The sequence below is a fragment of the Bufo bufo genome, chromosome 8 (genome assembly GCF_905171765.1).
Source record: "Bufo bufo chromosome 8, aBufBuf1.1, whole genome shotgun sequence".
NCBI classification, from domain to species: Eukaryota; Metazoa; Chordata; class Amphibia; order Anura; family Bufonidae; genus Bufo; species Bufo bufo.
Genome location: NC_053396.1, coordinates 168,122,813 through 168,142,600, shown reverse-complemented (window position 1 = coordinate 168,142,600; position 19,788 = coordinate 168,122,813). Strand labels below are relative to the sequence as shown.

Sequence of the window (19,788 nt, the reverse complement as noted above, 5' to 3'; positions counted from 1 at the left end):
TTACTACTGAGGGGTCTGTAGAGAGCTTTATTACCACTAGGGGAACAATAGGGGGCCTTATTTGTACTGGGGGCTCTGTGAGGGTATTATTAATACTGGAGGTCTCTTCTACTAATGGGGCACTCTTGAGAAGCATTATCATGGTTGGGGGCACTGTAGGGGGCAGTATTACTATGGGGGTACTAATTTTTCTTCAGGATAGGATCTGGGGGTATTAGGGGGCACAGCGAGCAACAGGATAACACTGTTGGGACTCCAGGTTGGGGGATGATGATAGAAATGTGAGGAAGCTAAGATGTCTGTGTGTCACACTCTGCAGAGATGATGCACGGCTGAAAGAAGTTGTATGGACCGAATGGAGAAGATGATGACAGAGAAAATCTACATCCGAGGAGATGTCACCTGGAGGCCCTGGATGTGACAGGAATGTGCTGCTTTATAGCAAGTACAGCAAAATGCGGTGTGTGGGGAAAGGGGGGGAGACTTAGAGAACTGGGCTATAATTATTGGGGCTTGGGCCCCGGATCTTTTGAGACCCTAGCAATGCCCCTGTCTGCAATGCCCAGTCTGCAGGGTGCACAGCTTAGATCCAGGTGGGCAGGTAGTCTCAGAATCTTATAATTGAGGTTTGTATCGGGACCAATTAACACTGTCCACATGCAGTAAAGTCTATTGTGATAATAAACATGGGTTTACCTTACTGTCTCAGTTCAAGAACTGCTTTTTAGTGGTTCTCAACCATATGAATATGTGTGTTCTCTTTCTCTCAGTGGTATTCTCTCAGTTCAGTTGCTTCTCGGGCAGCTTTCAGGGATAAAGGTTCCCCGCACTAGGCAAAATTCTGTGATGCTCACAACTGCAAGGCCTTGCTCTATGCCTGGGGGACAGAACCAACCTGTCTCCTGGTAACTTCATGACTGATTTTCACTTTTTTCATTAATCATGGGATAACCACTTTAAAGGGGGACAGAGGATAAGTGTCTGATTGTTGCAGGTCCATGCATTGGGACCCTTTATGAGAACTGGGCTCCTATGTCTCTCAGTTTGAATGCAGCATTGGTTTTGCATGTCCACTGCCACTCCTTCTCTATGGGACTGCTGGAGATAGGTGAGTATAGAATTCGGCAAAGGTGAATGGAGTGGCAACGGACATGTACAACCATCGCTTTATTCCAACAGGGTAATATTGGACCCTTGTTTTTATGGTGTTCGAGGTTCTAGTGGTCAACTGATCAGACACTTATCTCCTACAATGTGGATAAAGTATAAGTAGGGTTTGTGGGGAAACTCTTTTAATTTTTTTTTACATCATTTTATGGACATTGTTAAATCCATTTTGCAACTCAAGGAGTGTGTGCCTTGTGTGACACAATGTGCCAAATGTCAGCATAATTTCCATATAAACGAGACATAAGTAACATACCACAAAGTATTGTTTTAATTTCGCATTTTGCAATTATTAATATGCGCAGTCATATATTGTTTGATTCAATAGGTAAGGAATTTGGAATCTGAATAGAGTGCTGTTTTTCTATCACACCCAGGTCAGTCTTCCATTGCATGGACAGCTGCCAAGTTAATAATTAGCAAAATTTGCATATCATAAGACAAAAGCATGTGTCAGGGCTTAGTGTGACCTCAACATTCAAGTGTTTTTAATAACATAAGAAGAAAAAAAAGATTATATGGGTGCAGCTATAAAAAAATAAATTGTCCATCGGATGTATGTATTAGTGTTGGGCGCGAATATTAGATTCACAAATTTTAATCGCGAATATCGCCACCTTGAGAATCTGCGAATATTTAGAATATAGTGCTATATATTTGTATTCACGAATATTCTAGATTTTTTTTTCATCAGTAACTTCCCTTCTTGCTTGTGGGCCCATGTGAAGGTTCAATGTCTTTGTCTGAGCTTAGCAACATCCCTAGCAACCAATCGGAAAGTTGCCTACCCCTTACTATATAAGAACCTCCCCAGCAGCCATTTTCTGCAGTTTTATGGAGTTCTGAGAGAGAGAGCAGTGTCATTGCTGTGCTCTGTGCTTTACTGTTTAATTATATTAGATAGTTAGTTAGTTAGCTTATATATATAATACAGATAGTTAGAGGGAGAGTCAGTGTAGGTTAGATAGTGATATAGTGTAGATGAGGTTCTGCTGTCCATACATACATGCTACAGACATAGAGCTGTGATGTCACAAGTTCACAACAATACTTAGTTCACCAATCAGTAATATGTAGTCATGCATGCTAAAATGTGAAGTTGCCCGTATTGCGCCAAAATATGCGCATCATTAATTGCTGATTTGCACAATCGCAAATATAAAGCTATTGTAATGTTCTGCTGTGCCAACCCTTTTCTCCAGTCTCAGGAAACTTCTAGCAGCTTGAAAAATGTAGAAACAGTGAATATTACATTGCCGATTTTCACAATCAAGAAAATTATCGTGAATTCTCAAATTTGCGAATATATGACGAATATTCGCCCAAATATTAGCGAAATATCACAAATTCGAATATTGCCCCTGCCGCTCATCACTAGTATGTATGTGACGTCATTGAGTAATGCACCCCCAGAGTGGCATTACCACTTTTGCACCCCGCTACTGTCTTTATTGGTTAACCTCATGTCATCATATGTATTTATTCCAAGTCCTTCACAATGTGCATTTCCTATTTTGCAACTGTTATAATGTAATTTACCTGGTTCACCAGTAGGAGGCAGAAAGCATGGCAGAGCTACAGTTAGAGAGAATGGAACCCTTCTTTCCATTCTAACTTTCCCTCTAAGGAGGGGAGGGGACTAGTTAGTAAGAGGTCAGTTTAGCTTACACCCTGCTAGAGGAGAGTCTACCTTAACCCCTGCTAGGGGAGAAAAGCAAGGGCTAGGCATGTCACCGTTGGATGCGCCCCAGCACCCAACAACCCAGCTAGACCACCTTCAGCTCTGTTGGACATGGAGGCCACAGCTTAAAGCCTCAGAAGCCAGGAGGAGTTTTCCCTGGACAAATCTAGAGACAGACCAGACTACTACAAAGTGAGGTACAGCAGAAGCTGAGTTCTATAGCCAGTCAGTACAGCAGAGCCAGAGAGCAACAGATGTAGCAGAAAGGAGTTTGCGTGCCACAGTTTTCATGCTAAAGACTGCTGGAACTAAGATAAAGTCTATAAACCGTTTGGAGAAACGTTTGTGCCAAGTAAAGCTGTTATTGATCTTCATCACAAGGTCTGAACTGAATTTATTCTTCATCCCCAAGTTAACTACCTCCTTATTTTCTGATTTGGATGACAATGCCTGAGGTCCAGTTGTATCCAGGTAGGAGCACCGTGACACAACATTACTTAAAGGGACATTGTAGGCCACCCTATACCACTTGGCTATTCCTACACCATTCCTTAACGGGACTCTGTCCCGTTGTTGCTTTACTGCAACTGGCATCACGAAGATTTTTTAAAGGGACCCTTTGCCGCTGTCGGACGTTGCAATTGTATATCTAGTGGTGGTGGTTTAACTTCACCTGAACATGTTTCAGCTCTCACCCATCTGACTGTGGCAATAAGTAGGGCTGGTCGGCGCTGGCATTCCGTGTGTACTGATGTCAGAAGAGCTTGATCTATCAGAGAGCAGGGATGTTGGGCCAGTCAGGCTTGGTGCTGGAGTCCCTGCTTCCTTACAGCCGGATATTTGAACAGGCTGGCAACAGACGCATCTGATTGGTCTTCTTACCTAATATGGGTCATTTGCTCTATATCCTGGATTCCTGGATTTATGACCTTGGATTTGCCTTTTGACTTTACCTCTGACTGCAGATTTAATCATTGATGTTTATCCTGGTGCTGATCCTGTCTGATATTTGACTACGTGTTTGTTTCTCGTTCTGGTCCTGACATTACTGTCTGGTTTAGATTTTGCTTGTTCCTGGTTATGTGTTTGGATTCTAATTTGGCCCTTGTCGTTCCCAACTGCTTCTAACCTGGTTTGTCTGACTACATCTCTCAGGTTCCATGCACTTAGCAGTTTATTTACCGTCGCCCAGTTGGAGGCAGCTGTTTATGGCAGATTATCTAAGTAAGTTGGGACAGTGGTGTGGATTGAATTTTGGGTTGCACTGTTCCCTAACTGATGTGACAATATCTCAGTATTATAGTGCCACATGGTGGCGCCATACATTGTACTTATAGATTACTAGTACAGAGCTGTAGGGATCCTGTGCACCACCACATAGGCTCTAAAAAGCAAATTTTAGCTTGTTGGTAATGAATCAATAAATGTAAAAAAAAAAGAATTATAACTAAAAACAATGGACTTCACATCGCAATTGTAATGTTTGTATCAGAACTTACATGTGAATAATATTTATAACAGTGGGAATGATTTTTACTTGGAGAGTTATTAGTATCCAGCACTGTACATACTGTATAATTAACTGCATGCAAAGTAATTGGGGGAAAATCCCCAGTGTTGGTGAACCTTTTGCCGAAAAAAGACTATACGGTAACTGCCCAAAAGAGTAAAGTCAACTAAACCTGCCAATAGCTCAATAATCTATTTCGTAATCTCTTGACACCTGCCTTCAGGGAAAAGATTAGAGTATTGTATTTCAACATCCCAACTGTTGTGGCAGGGGATACACAATGGTAGTTAAAATGAACATGCTATGTCAAAGTTCTGGCTAGGTACGTTTATGAGGGAGTCAGAAGACGTATCAATTTACTGAACAAGCATTTGGATGTGTCATTTGTGTAATTGGCTTAAAACTGGCCATAGAAGATGTAGACCAATTAGTGGAATTAAAATAAAGTGTAACCTCGACCTTCGGATATCTAGGGCTGTGATACTCTTAAAGGGACATTTCCATCAATTTTGTAAATCACATATTAACATTCTAAACAGTATGTAGCTATTCTCTCTCTCTCTCTCTTGAGGAAGCCTTCCTAACATAAATTTTCCTTATTTCATAATCACACGGATATACAAATACTACTTAATAAGCTTGTGATCACTATACTATGTAACTGGTACAATGAACATATGTATAAACCCATTTTATACAAACTAGATAAACTCAGCATTGTATGGTGGTATGGTTTAGGGACTATTATTTGGCTTATTAGTTGGCGATACATGGTAGTAGCGTGTTAGCACTATATGGAGACATTGTGTTGAAATGATATTAAAAAAATGTCTAAAAATGCAGCCATATTTTTCTTAGTCTACATTGCCCCTATATTCTATAGAACCGATCCTGCATGTATTAGATGAAAAGTTGAGGTTATTGCACTTGCCTCTGCTTCCATTATCTTTGTAATGTTTGACTGTGTTCCAATATAATAATTTATGCCTTCAAATGCACCTTCTAGAGTTGCTCCTCGTACCAACAAGATGGTAAGGACTATATAAGGGAAAGTTGCAGTAAAGTACACCACCTGCAAATATATACATATATAATCATCAAGAGACACAATATATTGTCACACATACAGGGAGGGCAGAATTATTAGGCAAATGAGTATTTTGACCACATCATCCGCTTTATGCATGTTGTCTTACTCCAAGCTGTATAGGCTCGAAAGCCTACTACCAATTAAGCATATTAGGTGATGTGCATCTCTGTAATGAGAAGGGGTGTGGTCTAATGACATCAACACCCTATATTAGGTGTGCATAATTATTAGGCAACTTCCTTTCCTTTGGCAAAATGGGTCAAAAGAAGGACTTGACAGGCTCAGAAAAGTCAAAAATAGTGAGATATCTTGCAGAGGGATGCAGCACTCTTAAAATTGCAAAGCTTCTGAAGCGTGATCATCGAACAATCAAGCGTTTCATTCAAAATAGTCAACAGGGTCGCAAGAAGCGTGTGGAAAAACCAAGGCGCAAAATAACTGCCCATGAACTGAGAAAAGTCAAGCGTGCAGCTGCCAAGATGCCACTTGCCACCAGTTTGGCCATATTTCAGAGCTGCAACATCACTGGAGTGCCCAAAAGCACAAGGTGTGCAATACTCAGAGACATGGCCAAGGTAAGAAAGGCTGAAAGACGACCACCACTGAACAAGACACACAAGCTGAAACGTCAAGACTGGGCCAAGAAATATCTCAAGACTGATTTTTCTAAAGTTTTATGGACTGATGAAATGAGAGTGAGTCTTGATGGGCCAGATGGATGGATTGGTAAAGGGCAGAGAGCTCCAGTCCGACTCAGACGCCAGCAAGGTGGAGGTGGAGTACTGGTTTGGGCTGGTATCATCAAAGATGAGCTTGTGGGGCCTTTTCGGGTTGAGGATGGAGTCAAGCTCAACTCCCAGTCCTACTGCCAGTTTCTGGAAGACACCTTCTTCAAGCAGTGGTACAGGAAGAAGTCTGCATCCTTCAAGAAAAACATGATTTTCATGCAGGACAATGCTCCATCACATGCGTCCAAGTACTCCACAGCGTGGCTGGCAAGAAAGGGTATAAAAGAAGAAAATCTAATGACATGGCCTCCTTGTTCACCTGATCTGAACCCCATTGAGAACCTGTGGTCCATCATCAAATGTGAGATTTACAAGGAGGGAAAACAGACACCTCTCTGAACAGTGTCTGGGAGGCTGTGGTTGCTGCTGCACGCAATGTTGATGGTGAACAGATCAAAACACTGACAGAATCCATGGATGGCAGGCTTTTGAGTGTCCTTGCAAAGAAAGGTGGCTATATTGGTCACTGATTTGTTTTTGTTTTGTTTTTGAATGTCAGAAATGTATATTTGTGAATGTTGAGATGTTATATTGGTTTCACTGGTAAAAATAAATAATTGAAATGGGTATATATTTGTTTTTTGTTAAGTTGCCTAATAATTATGCACAGTAATAGTCACCTGCACACACAGATATCCCCCTAAAATAGCTAAAACTAAAAACAAACTAAAAACTACTTCCAAAAATATTCAGCTTTGATATTAATGAGTTTTTTGGGTTCATTAAGAACATGGTTGTTGTTCAATAATAAAATTAATCCTCAAAAATACAACTTGCCTAATAATTCTGCACTCCCTGTAAATACACATAATGTGAATTCATTCAACCCAATGGGAATCCAGTGAATTTAATCATAAAATACTAGAAAAACGTGAAAAATCTAAACTTTGTGGTTGGTAGATTGAGAGGCACTTCTAATATTACCTTTCCAGATGATTTGATTCCTTTAAACAGAGAAGCTCCAACAATTATCCAAGCTAAAAGTAGGCACAGAGCCAAGTACCAAACAACTTCACCAGTCTCATCCATGCCACTGGACTGACGGAGTGCTACTTTCCTACAAAAAGGGGGTATGAAATTATGTGCCAGTCCTCAGTCCTCCTAGGTACAGATGACTCTGGATTTTTGCAGTTAACAATAGCATTTTAGTTACTTATATACACTGAACAAGCAGGACATGTAGGGGAAATGTCAACCCTGAGGGCTGCTGAACTGTGAAATCAGCTGTTATAGGGGGACTGTCACCTTCAGAATTGATTATAAAACAAGCATACCGCCATGTCTGGTCTTCCAATACTGAGAAATGTTTCTTTTTCTTTTTATACAAATAAAGTGCACAGCTCTGTTTCATGCACCCTTGCTTCACCATAATGCCACCCAGAGCGTCTGCCTCTTGTTTGATTGACAGTTCCTGAGATTTCAGAGCCAGTAGTGATGACACAGGAAAAGCAAGGCGCAACAAATGGAGAAAATCCAGCCAAAGTACACCAAAAAATGTATTTACATAAAAACAAAAATAAACATTTCTCAGGATTAGAGAACAATAATGGTATGGTTATGTTTTAGGGCGCCTAGTCTACATGGCAGTTTACTTATCCTAGGGACTCTTTTACATAGGCTGACAGAGTGGCCACTGGTTGAGAATGAGGAAGCTCAATGATCGCCGCAGCAATGATCGTTCAAGTCCTGGAGAAGATGCTTAAAGGGCTTGTGTCACTTCAGCAAATGGCATTTATCATGTAAATAAAGTTAATACAAGGCACTTACTAATGTATTGTGATTGTCCATATTGCCTCCTTTGCTGGCTGGATTGGTTCATTTTTCCATCACATTATACGCTGCTTGTTTCCATGGTTAGGACCACCCTGCAATACAGCAGAGGTGGTCATGCTTGCAGACTATAGGAAAAAGCTCCTGCCTCTCTGGTGGCTGAGACCACGGGAGCGCACATAGGCTGGTGCCTTTTCCTATTGTGTGCAAGCACGGCCACTGCTGCTGGATTGCAGGGTGGTTGTAACCATGGAAGCGAGCAGTGTAAAACATGATGGAACAATCAATCCAGCCAGTGAAGGAAGCATAATGAATAATAACCATACAGTAGTAAGTTGTTTCTCTACATAATATATGCTATTTGCTGAAGTGACACAACCCCTTTAAATTCACACTTTAGGCCCCTTGCAGACGAGCGTTCCTCCCGCAGCGAGTCCGCATCGCAGCACCTGGCCTGACCTCCCATCGCTGCCGGGAGTCACATAGCATTATATTGATTTATGATGCTATGTAACCCTTACAGTTCTGGAATGTATTGGATAACACTGGCATAATGCTGTTAGTGTTATCCAGTACATTCCAGAACTGTAAGGGTTACATAGCATCATAAATCAATATAATGCTATGTGACTCCCGGCAGGAATGGGAGGTCAGGCCGGGTGCTGCGATGCGGACTCGCTGCGGGAGGAACGCTCGTCTGCAAGGGGCCTAACAGTCACTGGCTCAGTTGAGATTATTGCATGACGAGGAGATGGGTGAGGTCTTCACTCACTGTGACTGAATACCCAGAAGAGTTGAGTTTACTTATCACTTGGGCTTTGTTTACATGTGCAGTATGTGGTATAAGGTCCTACTTATATAAGATTGAAGTTGGCCATACATATTAAAATAATGCTGCCCGAACGCATCAATTTCTGATGACTACTTCCTCCTCTCTCCACCTTCAAAACACATGCACGCTTGGTCAAGCAGAGCAGGAATGTATATGGAGGAGTCTGGCCATCACCTATTTGTGGTGTATGGCAGGTCTTAGAGCTTCCTCTATTGCTTAATTTACATAAAGGGGACATCTTCCAACATAGGAAAGTACTATGCAGTCTAAACAATAACCTCCTGGAATGTTTTATCTTACTTTTGTTTCCTTAGATTCAGTCAAGTTTCTTTCTTAGGCAATCGTTCTAAATCATAGCACTTCATGGGTCTATTGATTGTATGATTTTAGCTCCACTGAAAACTTGAACAGGCCAAGTAATTTGATATAAAATGCTATGAATATGGTGCATAGAACCAACATAAAGACGTGTAACACAGAAAGGGAACTGGTATTGATAAGCCATAAAAGCACTTACTCCCAGTACTGTTTGCTTGGCAATTCCACATCGTCCAGGATAGTGGTGTTGACTATGCATGTATGGTTATTTTCTCTAACCCAGGTTAGATTTGTTGTACTTATGCTGTCATTTATTAGTACACTGCATATGCCTAAAATGAGACACATATGAAAATTCTTTATTAATATATGACAATCATAACTTGTAAAGATTCATATTAAAGTCACAGTAGAGATGAGCGAATCGATTCTAATGTATTTATTCATCTCATTAGCAGGACATCTTTACCTGTAAGGGTAAAGCCCCGAAGGTGAAGAGGCACCAACCTGCCACTAGATTGACAGGGCTGGACATTTAGCCTGGCCCTGTCAATTTCCTGCCAATTTCATGCACAGTCGCTGCTTCGGTACCCCCACAATTAGCAGCCGATTTGGTACCTCCATTAGCTTCTTCAGGCAGGCATGACGCTGAAAATTACACAGTATACAAAGAGGAAGGGTCCGTAAACGGTGTAGTTTATAGCATCAGCATACTGCAGTACCCTGGCCGGCCACTAAACTGTGTATGGAGTTGTGCTCTGTACGTATTATAGTTTCTGGCGGCACGTTTACCCGAAACAGCTCATTTTTGGGTGGCCAGGTATTTGAGAAAATTGGAAAAGTTCATTTCAGCCGCCGGATGAAACATTGGAATCCTTTATTGAAAAATAGTCATAAAATCCAGGTATGCCAAACACATAAAAAACACACACAAAAAACGCACCTCCTGTGACGCGTTTTTGGATGTATGTAACACCTTAAGTCATAGCAAGGTGGTCTAAATACTGGCGCTGCTTATATCTGAGGTTGGGGCGCAACTGGATTCAATTATATAGAAAATGTAATGCATGTATGACAACAGCTCACAGTGAATGACCCCCACTAGCCTCAGATACAGCAGACACAACCGGAGTGCACATAGGAAAAACTAAAGTGAGAAAATAAAAACACACCAAAACAGGTCAAAATCAATAGTGTAATATAAAATCTTGCTTGCGGTTTAGTCCATTAGGTACACAAGTATCCAATTTCAATATCCATCTAGCTTCAGCATTTGATAGTCTGCGGTGTGCATCTCCACCTCTGACTAGCAAAGTCACCTTTTCAATGGCTTACACCTCCAAGTGTGAACTGTTACCTTCATGCACATGGAGAATATGGTGGGAAACAGCAGATATATGTTTTAATGTTTTTTGCTCTTATTTTCCAAGTTGGTACCAACCGATAAGTGTCTGCAGATTCTGATTTTCATCGGTCCCACTGTGCGGCCCACGTACTGTAGGCTGCAAGTTTTCCATGTAATAAGGTATATTACATTGTTGGTATTACAGTTCATATACTCTTTGATTTTGTGCTTGGTACCATTGGCTGAAGGAACAAAATCTTTGAATATTCTTATTGCACTACTAAATAACTGATTGGGCTTCTACTGATTATTCTGATTGTGACATCCTCAGCTTGTTTCTGGATTATCCCCTTGGCTTTTGTTTAAGCTTCTACTGACTCTCCTGACTTAGACTCTGGCTTGTTTTACTCTCCTGCTTCTCCTTGAAATCTGGAAGGTCTGCTCTGCCTTACTCTGCAGACATAACCTAGGTCCCTAGCAACCAATTCCAACCGCCTTGTAGCAGGCTCTGGTGCACACCTAGTGGTAGCCTTAGATCTTATAAATACAGTAGGGAAAAAAGTTACTGTAGTTAGCAGATTTTGAGTTTGCTAGTGGTTGTTCAGGACAGTGACTATATTTCTCACAACTGTAGTCTTACAAGTGGAATAGACTTAGTGTCTGTTTTCAGTTTTGTAGTTGGGCAGAAGTACAGTCCTTTCCTTGGTGGTTTCTTTGGACACCAATTTGAATTTTGTAATAAAATATTTAAAAAACTTTTACTGATTTATTTCCTAAATATATCTTTACACTGTTTGGGGCTCCATTTTTTTAATGCTAGGGCAAAATACCCTCAAATGTTTAAATTATACATTTGTGGTTACCTGCAGCCATTACTAAGAGGATTATTAATGGGGTTGTGTGAAGAAGCAATTTGGTGCACATATTTTGATTGCACTACAAGATGTGCATCGCGTGTGTCCACACTTGAAGCAGCCATTGTACTGTAACCAAGGTGGCTGAGCGGGGCCCCCAGCCCTGTCCACAAACAGTCTGGGGGACAGTATCTGTGCTAAAGATTTAGCATTTTTTGGAATACATTGAAGGCCACCTTTGATTACTTCTGAGAAGCCAGGATCAATGTTCAGCACCGTTAAATACTTCTTCACAATACGGCTGATTGTGATTGCTTTAAATTCACAGCTGTATGAGGTAGGGAAATCCACCGTTTTAGCAGTTTTACCCCTGTACAGTGACTGATCTGTTGGAATACAACAAATCCATTCAGTTTTTTGACCTCACTATGTTCTCAGCTCTATTTAGCATCCATGAGGGATAACCGCGGTTGCTCAGTCTGCTCCTAATGTGAACAGACTGTTCCCAAAGTACTATTTGAAACCATCATCAGTGGAGAAGTTCATTTTGGTGTGAGTAAATTCACCAATTGGAACTGACTTGATAGTACTGAATGAGTGACATGAATCTGCATGCAGTATGGTATTGCACGCTGTGCTTTTCCTGTGGGTTGTACTTAAAACATTTTGGGTCTTCCAGTCTATTTGTAAATTTAAATCCCAAAAAGTAATATGTTCCTGATGATGGTAATGTGTAAAAATAAGATTGAGGGTGTTACTGTTCAGGAAATGGATGACCTCCGGTATGGCCGCCACGTGGCCGCACCATATGAGCAGCAGGTTGTCAATGTAGCGACCATACTGTTAGTTGTGCCACTATCTGTGACTTTTCCCTGCTCATGCCCCAGGTCTAAAAAGGTGGATGTGGCGTGGGCTGGGAAGGGGATAGGCCGGCAGGCCCGTCTCATTTACCATTTTCAGAAAATATAAGGGAACATTTTTGAATATCATTTACGATTTTATTTGCCTGTTTTAGGAGTAGAAAAAGGTCTAAATGTAAGACAGCTTGGAAGCTGTCTTACATTTAGAACTGGCGCAGGGCCCGCTGAAGTTATGAAGTGGCCGGAACCTCTTCATAACTTTGGTGGATCCACCGCCAGCTTCGGGGTTTATTAAAACCGGCGTCTAAAACACTAGTCTTAATAAATGTGCCCCTATGTGTTTGGCATACCTGGATTTTATGACTATTTTTCAATAAAGGATTCCATTGTTTTTTGACAGGTATTGGTACCCCACCAATCTGATGTTTATGACCTGCCCTGTGAATAGATCATCATTATCTGTACCCCCAAACAACCCCTTTAAGTCATTGAGTTTTCATACCCATCAATAGTGTTGAGTGAGAATATTTGAATTGCGAATTTTAATCGCGAATATCGCCACTTCGAGAATTTGCGAATATTTAGAATATAGTGCTATATATTCGTATTCATGAATATTCTAATCGCGAATTTATTGCGAAATTATCGTGAATATCGGCACTTAGCAACATCCCTAGCAACCAATAGGAAAGTTGTCTATTGTAGTGTTGATAGCGAATTTTCATATCGCAAATTTTCATATCGCAAATTTTCGATTGCCAAATTTCGCAATCATGAAAATAATGACTGGAGATCACAAATTCTAGAATTCACTAATATATGATGAATATTCGCTCAAATATTTGCAAAATATCGCAAATTCGAATATTGCCCCTGCCCATCAATAGTACAGTCAAATTAAATATAGATCCACAACAAAAATCTATAGAAATTAGTCCCTATGCTTTTCTTACTTCCAGCCAACCATGGGCCATTGGTCTTGAGGTCATTATCAATTCTCTGTGTTAACCTTTACATGCTACATTGATATAAACATGCATGGCTCTAAAGTCAGATGCAGATTTGGTTGTCTTCTGCTGGGCCTTTGGGACTGATTTTATTGTGTAATAGTTTGGACCTTCTGATATACTTCAAATTAATAAGATCTATATGGGTTTTGTACTGTTTAACAATCTTACAAGGAATACATTTCCATTTAGCTCCCATTTTCAACATTTATTACTATTTTACGTCTTTTAATATAGCAAGTAGCAACCCAATGTATATGATGGTAAATATGTCTAGGAAACCAGAGAATGCAAAGCCAAAACAACAGAGATATTTCCACAGTGCAAAACCTCCCACAGAACCGCAGTGGATCTAATAGAAATTTTCTATATGAAGTAGTCTCAGTTAACAAATATACTTGAAGGTTCTAAAACCCCTTTCTCAAGTACAAGAAACTGTCTTAGACAAAGAGACCTTTGAGCCTTGAAATGCATTGTGTCACGGAGACTACCTTAAAATGGAAATTTGTACTAGAACCATTGCAGTCCTATGAAATTTTGCACAGTGAAGGTGTCTCTGTAGTTTTGGGTCTGCATCCATTGGCTTCCTACATATATCCAATGTATTATTCCTGGAAAAGGCGGCACTTAATGTGCATGGAAGTAAATACTGGCTGCTCACTTCTGTCTATAGATGTATTATACTATTGTACCAATCTTAGCACAACACAACAAGGTGAACCTCAGCCCTGGACAAGATGTCCAAATTCAATGTAATGCCTATTTTTCTTCTTCTGTAGTCCACTCTACAATCATTTTATTTAATTGCGTCCTTAACCATACAAACATGTGTACAGCATTCTAACAGGTTACCTCGTATAGTTTTGCTGCATTTTTCATCGGACCAGCTGAAGCAATCTGACCATGGCAGGATACTTTGAAATGAAGCAAACATGTAGTACAAGCTGTAGGCAATGATGACATTGTAGTAGATGGAAACTAATGTAGAAATGAGCACCATCATGATGCCAACACCTAGGAAAAAATAAAAAAATATATAATTGTGTCTATATAACCTAATATGGCACAAATAACTGATGCTAATAACGAAAGATATGTCACAATTAGGCTCTATTCATGCATATATTTAATTTGTAGAATTGTACAGTATGTCATATACTCTTTTGACACAGGTTAAGCCCAATATATTTACATGTTGCGGACATAATCTATTGTCAGATAGACAACACCTTCTTTTCTGATCTCCCTCTGTGCCAGCAAAGGCTATATGACATCAAGAACCTGAAGATGTTATTCCTCCCCACAGGTGGTCCTTAAAAATGATTAATTCATAATGTCAGGATGCATTCCACTTACTGGCAATAATCCTGCAAAGATGGAGTAATTTTGCTTAGTATAGAGTCGTGGTGTCAGGAACTTACTCAGCTATGTTCCTGTGATGTTCCAGCAGGGTTGCCATGCCAACTAGCCAAGCCCCAGCTGGTCGACCTACCTGAACGTCAAACCAATCAGGTCCCAGGCTTGGCGTCCAATCCTTGAAATAGGTGGGGGATTTAAGTCAGGCACTTATTACTTCTCAGTGCCTGTGATTTTGTTTTTATGTCTTCTGTTTGTTCTTTGTGCTGCACTTCTGTTGGAGCTTCCTGTTTATTGTCAGCAAGTTGTTTCAGAATTTATCCATTGTTTACTGATTCGGTTTTTACTGGTTTTCCTGAGTTTGAAACCTTGATTTGTTTCCAGATTAGCCCCTTATCTACTAATTGTGCTTCTACCGATTCTTCTGGTTTTGACTCCTCAGCTTGTTTCTGGATTATCCCCTTGGCTTTTGTTTAAGCTTCTACTGGCTCTCCTGGCTTAGACTATGGCTTGTTTTACTCTCCTGCTACTCCTTGAAATCTGGAAGATCTGATGCCTGTGAATTTGCACCTGTTTTCTGCTGCCTTACTGTAACGGTCACGTCCACATACACACAGGGGGAAGGGTAGTGACCACTGCGCTCCACCCTCACCCCTGGCCTGCCTACTTGCCTCACGAGTCCTGATGACAGGGGACAACTGGACGGCAATCCCTAACTTAGGATATGTGCAGGGAAGACAGACAAGACAAAATACGGAACATGAACGGACCGGGTCAGAACCAAGAGAGCTACGCAGTACAATGGATTAAGCAAAGAATGGTCAGGAGAAGCCGGGGTCAAATACCAGGAGAGTAGAGAAGTACAAGAGGAGTCCTAAGAGAGTAGTCAGGTGGGAGCCGAGGTCACAATACCAGGATGTATGCGCAGTACAGGAGGAGCAGGCAGAGGATCGTCAGGGAACAGGATCAGGTAAATATTCAGTAGTCCAACAAATAGCCAGGAGCCTAGAAATTAACAGGCAACCTGTAGCCAGCAGGCTGCCTGTATTTATAGTGGGGAGTGAGGGTCATGTGACGTGGCCAGCATCACATGACCGACAGACCAACCAGTCGAGCACCGAGTGATCAGCTCGGCGCTCAAGGCAGACTAGGAGCAGGGAGCCACCCAGCTAGTAAAGCCGCCCTGGGAATGAGGTCAAACACAGAACCTCATTCCAAAAGCTAAGCAACAGTTCTGCGGGCAATGGGGGACCGAGTGCACCTTCGGAACCCCGTGACAGTACCCCCCCTTTTACGAGGGGCCACCGGACCCAAGACTTCAGGCGATGGCTTTTCAGGGTGTTCTAAATGAAATTTACGAACCAGTCTAGGAGCATGAACCTCCCTGGCAGGTACCCAAGATCTCTCTTCAGGTCCATACCCCTTCCAGTGAATCAGATACTGCAAGGAGTTACGCACCTTCCTGACATCCACTATTTTAGACACGACATACTCGACAGCATCATTAACAAGAACCGGCGGAGGCGAGGCTTTCGATGGTACTACCGGTTCAAAATATTTTTTAAGTAGAGATTTATGGAACACATTATGAATGTGGAATGACTCGGGCAGCTCCAACCTAAATGATACCGGGTTAATCACCTCCGTGATCTTATATGGACCAATAAAACGAGGAGCAAATTTTCTAGAAGCTACCTTGAGAGATAGATTCTTGGAGGACAACCATACTTTATCCCCAACGTGAAAGTTCACCCCCCTTGAACGTCTCCTATCGGCCTTGAGTTTTTGAGAACTTTGAGCCTTTTCTAGGTTCGATTGAACCCGGGCCCAAACTGTGCACATTTCGGAGGAGAGTTTATCAGCTTCAGGGTTAGAGGAGGAGACGGACGACCCAGAATGAAAACGGGGATGAAAACCATGGTTACAAAAGAAAGGGGAGACCCCAGCAGAAGAATTGACACGGTTATTCAGAGCAAATTCAGCCAACGGAAGGAATTTGACCCATAATTGCTGGTCATCAGCAACATACAACCTCAGGAATTGTTCCACAGACTGATTAAGGCGTTCAGTCTGCCCATTACTCTCAGGATGGTAGGCGGAAGAAAAAGACAACGAAATTTTACATCTTTGATAGAAGGCCCTCCAGAATTCGGACACAAACTGCACACCCCTGTCCGAAACAATATTTTCCGGGATGCCATGTAAACGAACAACCTCTCTCACAAAAATAGACGCCAGGGTTTGAGCATTCGGAAGTTTAGACAGGGGAATGAAATGAACCATCTTGGTAAACCTATCGACCACTACCCAAACCACAGTCTTACCCTCCGCCAGCGGTAGGTCAGTTATAAAGTCCATCGAGATATGGGACCAGGGTCTACTGGGAATGGGTAGGGGTCGTAGGTTACCAGCAGGGCGAGTCCTAGGTGTCTTAGACCTGGCACAAACCTCACAGGCTGACACGTAGGACTTGACATCCCTGGTCAGAGTGGGCCACCAATAAGATCTAGAAACCAGATCCTTAGTGCCCTCAATACCCGGATGTCCACAAAAGGCAGAATCGTGACACTCACCCAACAGCTGGAGACGAAATTGTACGGGAACAAACAACTTATCTGTTGGGGTGGATGCCGGTGCCAGATGTTGTTCAGCCTTAATGCAAGCCGAGATATCCTGGGTTAGAGCCGCTAAGAAGATGTTTGCTGGTAGGATGGATTCAGGCGGCGTCTCAGTGGGTTGAAAAGCATGGAAGCTCCGAGATAATGCGTCTGCCTTCACATTTTTACTTCCCGGCCTGAACGTAATGGATAAATCAAAACGGGTAAAAAACAGAGCCCATCGGGCTTGTCGGGGATTCAACCTCTTAGCGGACTCGAGAAACATTAGGTTTTTATGGTCAGTGACAACAGTTACTCGATGCCTTGCCCCCTCCAAAAAATGTCTCCACTCCTCAAATGCCCATTTAATGGCCAACAGCTCCCTATTCCCTATGTCGGAGTTTCTCTCTGTGGGAGAGAATTTCCTAGAGAAGAAGGCACACGGTCTCAGGTTAGTGAGGCTAGCAGGACCTTGTGAAAGGACTGCTCCTGCGCCGTCCTCGGACGCATCCACCTCCACAATAAAGGGTCTCTCCTGATCAGGCTGGATCAGAATGGGAGCGCTACTAAATGCCTTTTTTAATGTTTCAAATGAAGAAATGGCCTTGGTAGACCAATTCTCCAAATCCGCCCCTTTCTTAGTAAGGTCGGTCAATGGCTTAGCAATTACAGAAAAATTCATGATAAATTTACGGTAGTAATTAGCGAAACCCAAAAACCGTTGTAAAGCCTTTAAGGATGAAGGCCTTACCCATTCCTTAATTGCTAAAACCTTACCAGGATCCATCTTAAAGGCGTGAGGAGTCAAAATATGCCCTAGAAACAGTATCTCCTGTACACCAAATACACATTTCTCTTGCTTAGCGGATAGCTGGTTCTCCCTCAACACCTCTAATACTTGTTTGACATGGGACACATGAGATTTGAAATCAGGAGAGAATATCAAAATGTCGTCAAGATAGACAATAATAAATTTACCTAAGAACTCCCTAAGAATATCGTTCATTAAGTTTTGGAACACAGCTGGGGCATTGCTGAGTCCAAAAGGCATCAACTGATATTCAAAGTGTCCTATCGGAGTATTGAACGCTGTCTTCCATTCGTCTCCCTCCTTGATTCGGATTAGATTGTATGCCCCTTTCAGGTCAATCTTGGAAAACCAGGTTGCCCCCAAAACCTGGTTAAATAAATCCGGAATCAATGGGAGAGAGTATCTATTTTGGACAGTGATTTTATTTAATCTCCGGTAATCAATACAAGGCCTAAGACCACCATCCTTCTTTTTAACAAAGAAAAACCCTGCTCCCATAGGAGAGACTGAAGGTCTAATATGCCCTTTAGCAAGGCTCTCCTTAATATAATCCTCCATAGCCTTGCGTTCGGGCCCTGAAAGATTATAAATTCGACCTTTAGGAAATTCGGCACCCTCAATTAGCTCTATGGCGCAATCATAAGGTCTATGGGGGGGTAGAACCTCTGGAGTAAGGGACGAGAACACATCAGAATATTCCTTAATAACAGAGGGTAATGTATTAGACCTTACTGAAACCCCAGCCTGGACCACGGACAAGCATGAGTCACACTTAGGTCCCCATTTCACCAACTCTCCTTTGGACCAATCAATTGTGGGGTTATGTAAACGGAGCCAAGGCAACCCTAGTACCACCTCAACCGGTAGGTTCTCCAGGACTAGAAGAGAACATCTCTCAGAGTGGCACACACCCACGGACAGAGAAATTTCAGAGGTACATGACCTCACCGTACCACCAATCAGGGGAGTAGCATCAAAAGCCATGACATGGATAGGTGTAGGTAAAGCAAACATTGGAATACCCAATTTACAAGCAAACTCAAAGTCAATAAAGCTGGCCGCTGAACCGGAGTCAATAAAGGCCTTACCCGGACACTTATTAACCCCCAGAGAAATTGTTATGGGTACCAAAAGCTTACCTTTAGAAAAATAAGGGTGTACCTGGTCTTTAGGTTGTCTTGCTTTAGAAGACTTGTCAGAGAGGTCCCTCTTAGGACACTTGTTGATCCAATGGCCAGGATCTCCACAGTAGAAGCACTCTCCGCGTCTGCGATGAAGATTACCCCGGGTCATGCCAACCTGCATGGGTTCCTCGGTGGAGACCTCAGTGTTGTCCCTGGAAAAGGCCTCTGGCTGGACCACCATCTGAGAACTAAACTGTCGTTCTTGTCGTCTCTCTCTAACTCGTCTGTCAAGTCGGACAACTAGGGTCATCATCTCCTCTAAGGTCTCAGGAATTTGGTAATTGACAAATAGATCTTTTAAATTATCAGATAGACCAGACCTAAACTGACTCTTCAGGGCTGGTTCATTCCATCCTGAGGGGACACACCACCGTCTGAATTGGGTGCAATACTCCTCCGCAGGGAGATGGCCCTGAACCAGTGCCCTAAGAGCTGTCTCGGCTACCATCATAGAGGGTACCCAGGGCCTGAAAAAACCCCTCCACAGAAGTTAGACAACTGGCCCCAGGAGGTAACGAAAATGCCCAGTCCTGGGGATCACCCTGTAGTAGAGAAATGATAATCCCCACGCGTTGGCTCTCGGGACCGGAGGACAAGGGGCGCAAACGGAAGTAGAGT

The 19,788-nt window shown here is 42.2% G+C and overlaps 1 protein-coding gene across 1 annotated transcript in view; it reads right to left on the bottom strand.

Annotated features, from left to right (window-relative positions):
- Window positions 1–19,788, bottom strand: part of LOC120977383 (sodium- and chloride-dependent neutral and basic amino acid transporter B(0+)-like) — a 79,493-nt gene that overhangs the window by 35,617 nt on the left and 24,088 nt on the right. The window contains exons 4-7 of the mRNA XM_040405311.1: window positions 14,075–14,236; window positions 9,356–9,488; window positions 7,161–7,293; window positions 5,290–5,430 (exon numbers count right to left, since the gene is read on the bottom strand). Of these exons, the coding sequence (XP_040261245.1) occupies window positions 5,290–5,430; window positions 7,161–7,293; window positions 9,356–9,488; window positions 14,075–14,236 (569 nt within the window). The remainder of the gene's footprint in view (window positions 1–5,289; window positions 5,431–7,160; window positions 7,294–9,355; window positions 9,489–14,074; window positions 14,237–19,788) is intronic.